At 34.2% G+C, this 3100-nt stretch overlaps 1 protein-coding gene across 1 annotated transcript; it reads right to left on the bottom strand.

The window, feature by feature from the left end:
* Positions 1–1834: 1834 nt before the first annotated feature.
* LOC120613071 (olfactory receptor 10AG1-like) lies at positions 1835–2785 on the bottom strand. Its single transcript, XM_039875707.1, has one exon. The coding sequence runs from the start codon at positions 2783–2785 to the stop codon at positions 1835–1837; it is 951 nt and encodes a 316-aa protein (XP_039731641.1).
* Positions 2786–3100: the final 315 nt, after the last annotated feature.

The raw sequence follows: 3100 nt of genomic DNA, 5'->3' as shown, positions 1-3100 counted from the left end.
TCATTTCGCAATATGTAGAAACATCAACACATGTGAGACTAATATAACTTTATATGTCAATTATACCTGAATTAAAGAAAGATAATAAAGTATTTTTGTGTTTTACATATTGCATTGTTTTTGTAATAAGTCCAAACAATATGTAAAAATATATTGAATAAATCAGAAATTATTTAAAATCCTATCACTGTGAGGAAGTCAGTATTTTCTTCTAATCCACATCCTACCAGATATTGTGCTATGAATGAGTACGCACTACCGACATACACATGCAAAGTATTATGGGAAATTATGGACTGCTATTTTTTGTTTTATAAAAATGGAGTTAAATTTATATATACATATGCATTCTTTCTCACATATCAGAAACTTGTAATGCCTTCAGTGAAGCAGATTTAAAACATTGTCTTGAGAAGCCCTATAGGGTTGTATGATATAGATGTTCTGCAGTGTCTTAATAAATTTTAGCGACAGTGCCTTCTTTTTGGCTTCCAGTTTTCTTTGCTCAATAAAAAAATTTAAAGAAGTTATGAACAAACATATGTAATATTCATTTTGGGATAAATGTATTTATACCACTTGAGGTTACATTGACACAATATTTTTTTAAACTAAATGGATATTTTGATTTTACATTCAAAAGAAAAAAAAATGTCAAATTACTGCCCAAAAAAGGATACAGAATTTAGTTCTGTGATTCAAATAAAAGGATTTTAATGAAAAAGTCTATTGATATGGTGCATTACTTTCTTTGGTGTACTGTAATAAATTACTACAAATAGAGTGGCTTAAAACATTAAAAATTTATTATCTCTCTGTTCTTAAACCCAGAGTCCAAAATCACAGTGCTGGCCAGGTCTCACTCCCTCCAAGAGAGAATCATTGAGTGCTTCTTCCAGCTTTTGGTGGCCCTTGACATTCCTCAATTCTTGGCCACATCACTCCAATCTCTGTCTCCATTTTCACATGTTCTCTATGTCTCTGTAACTTTATTCTAAACTTCTTATGCTTTTCTGCTTTACAAGAACACTGGACATAGTATTTAGTATCCACTTGAACAATGCAATGAAGGACCTCATTTATTTAATACATTTGCAAAAGTTTTTTTTCTCCTCAAATAAGACCACATCTACAGGTCCTAGTTTTACATATATTTAGAGGCCAAATCAACCCAATACACATCGATATGGAGAGTTAAAGTATTAATTCAGGAAACTTCTAAAACTAAATAGATATTCACAAAGCAAAAGCTACAATGAAAAGGAATGAGGTTATTAGAGGACAGTGAATGTTGGGATAATAGGGAAGGGGATTTGTAGACTTAAAGCACCATGGACAGTGACTTAATGAGTCAAGAAAAAATGCAAAAAGAATAAGAAGATTACTTTGCTTCCATCTTCTCGATTGCTGCTGTTTGCTTGCATTGGCCAAGTCAAATCAGAGTACAGAGAGGCAACTAAAGAAATCTGAAGGAATGGGAAGGTTAAAGAAAATAAGTCACAGATCATGACTCTAATCCCTGGTTATATAACATACTCGGTTAACCATCATTGTATTGCTCAGGCAATCTCTTAACTCACTAGTTCAAAGTGAGAGGAAATAGAAATGTTCAAATTATAATGTTACAATGGAGTTAATTTGTGCTTTGATTACAAGGAAGTCCTTTATTTAACCCTATGAAACTAAGGTCTCTAAGCATAAAGTGAGGTTACTATGATGACATTTGTGATCATTATTTAGAAACATAGACATAAAATTAAACGTTTTTTTTTTCTGTTGTAGCTACATGATCAACAGATAAGAATGTCCTTTACTGTAATTTCAAGTCTTTGTGTCATCGTAGTAAGTGACTTAGTTGTTTTCTGAGTGCTACCATGATGTCTTTGTTCCTCAGAGTGTATATAATGGGATTCAATGTCGGGATCAAAATGGTGTAGAAGAGAGAGATCACTTTCCCAGTTCCTTCAGATTGATTTGTTTTTGGTTGCCAATACGTGATAATAGCTGTTCCATAGAATAAGACCACAACTGTCAGGTGAGAAGAACAGGTGGAGAAGGCTTTTGCCTTCCCGCTGGCTGATGATATTTTGAGAATGTTGGCAATAATTTTTTTATAGGAGATAACGATCAATAAAAGTGGAGCCATGAGAAACACCAGTGAAGTTAGATAGATTGCAATCTCATTCGGAAATGTGTCCCCACAAGCAAGCTTGAGAACTGGGGGGATGTCACAGAAGAAATGATTAATCCTGTTAGACCCACAAAAGGGCAGAGAAAAAATCTGACATATTTGCCTAATTACAACTGGAACTCCACTGACCCAGGAGGCAATGGCCAGCTGGACACACACCTTGTGGTTCATGACCAGTGGATAGAGCAGTGGGTTACAAATAGCCACATAGCGGTCATAGGCCATTGCAGTCAGGAGGAGACACTCTGAGCTTCCAAACAGAAGGAAAAAACACATTTGTGCAGCACAAGCAACCAAAGAAATGTTTCCTTTCTGGGTCAAAAGATCCATGAGCATTCTTGGGACAATGACTGTTACATAACAGATTTCAAAAAAGGAAAAATTGTTAAGAAAGAAATACATGGGGGTCTGGAGGACAGGGTCAATTCTTGTTATCAAAATTATGATGCTATTGCACATTAGAATAGTCAGATAGATGACCAAAAATATCCCAAAAAGAATCCATTGGCTATTGGGAATATCAGAAAACCCCAAAAGAACAAACTCCGTTATTGTAGTCATATTTGATTTTTCTGATTTTAATTGTTTCTCCATCTGCAAATATGGTAATTTCAAGTTGGTTATTCATTTATGTTCTTGAACCTCATTTCCCCCTTCTGTGAACTGGATTAGTTGCATGAATGTATTTCTGTAATTTCTAAACTCATATGCACTATCACCATGCTCTGTTTCTAGAAAAGGAATTTTGATACATCAGAAAGGAGGTGATGAGCATTTGAAACTAATCCAAGAAATAAAAGCTAGCATATATTTTTTATACTTGTAGATAATGATATCAGAGCAAATGAGAAGTGTGCATTCTTATTTACAGCTTATTGTGCAGAAGTATTTTCTAATTATTTCACCACC

This window comes from Pteropus medius, unplaced genomic scaffold (genome assembly GCF_902729225.1).
Source record: "Pteropus medius unplaced genomic scaffold, Ma_sr-lr_union100, whole genome shotgun sequence".
In the NCBI taxonomy this organism is placed as follows: Eukaryota; Metazoa; Chordata; class Mammalia; order Chiroptera; family Pteropodidae; genus Pteropus; species Pteropus medius.
This window is presented reverse-complemented; position numbering and strand designations above follow the sequence as displayed.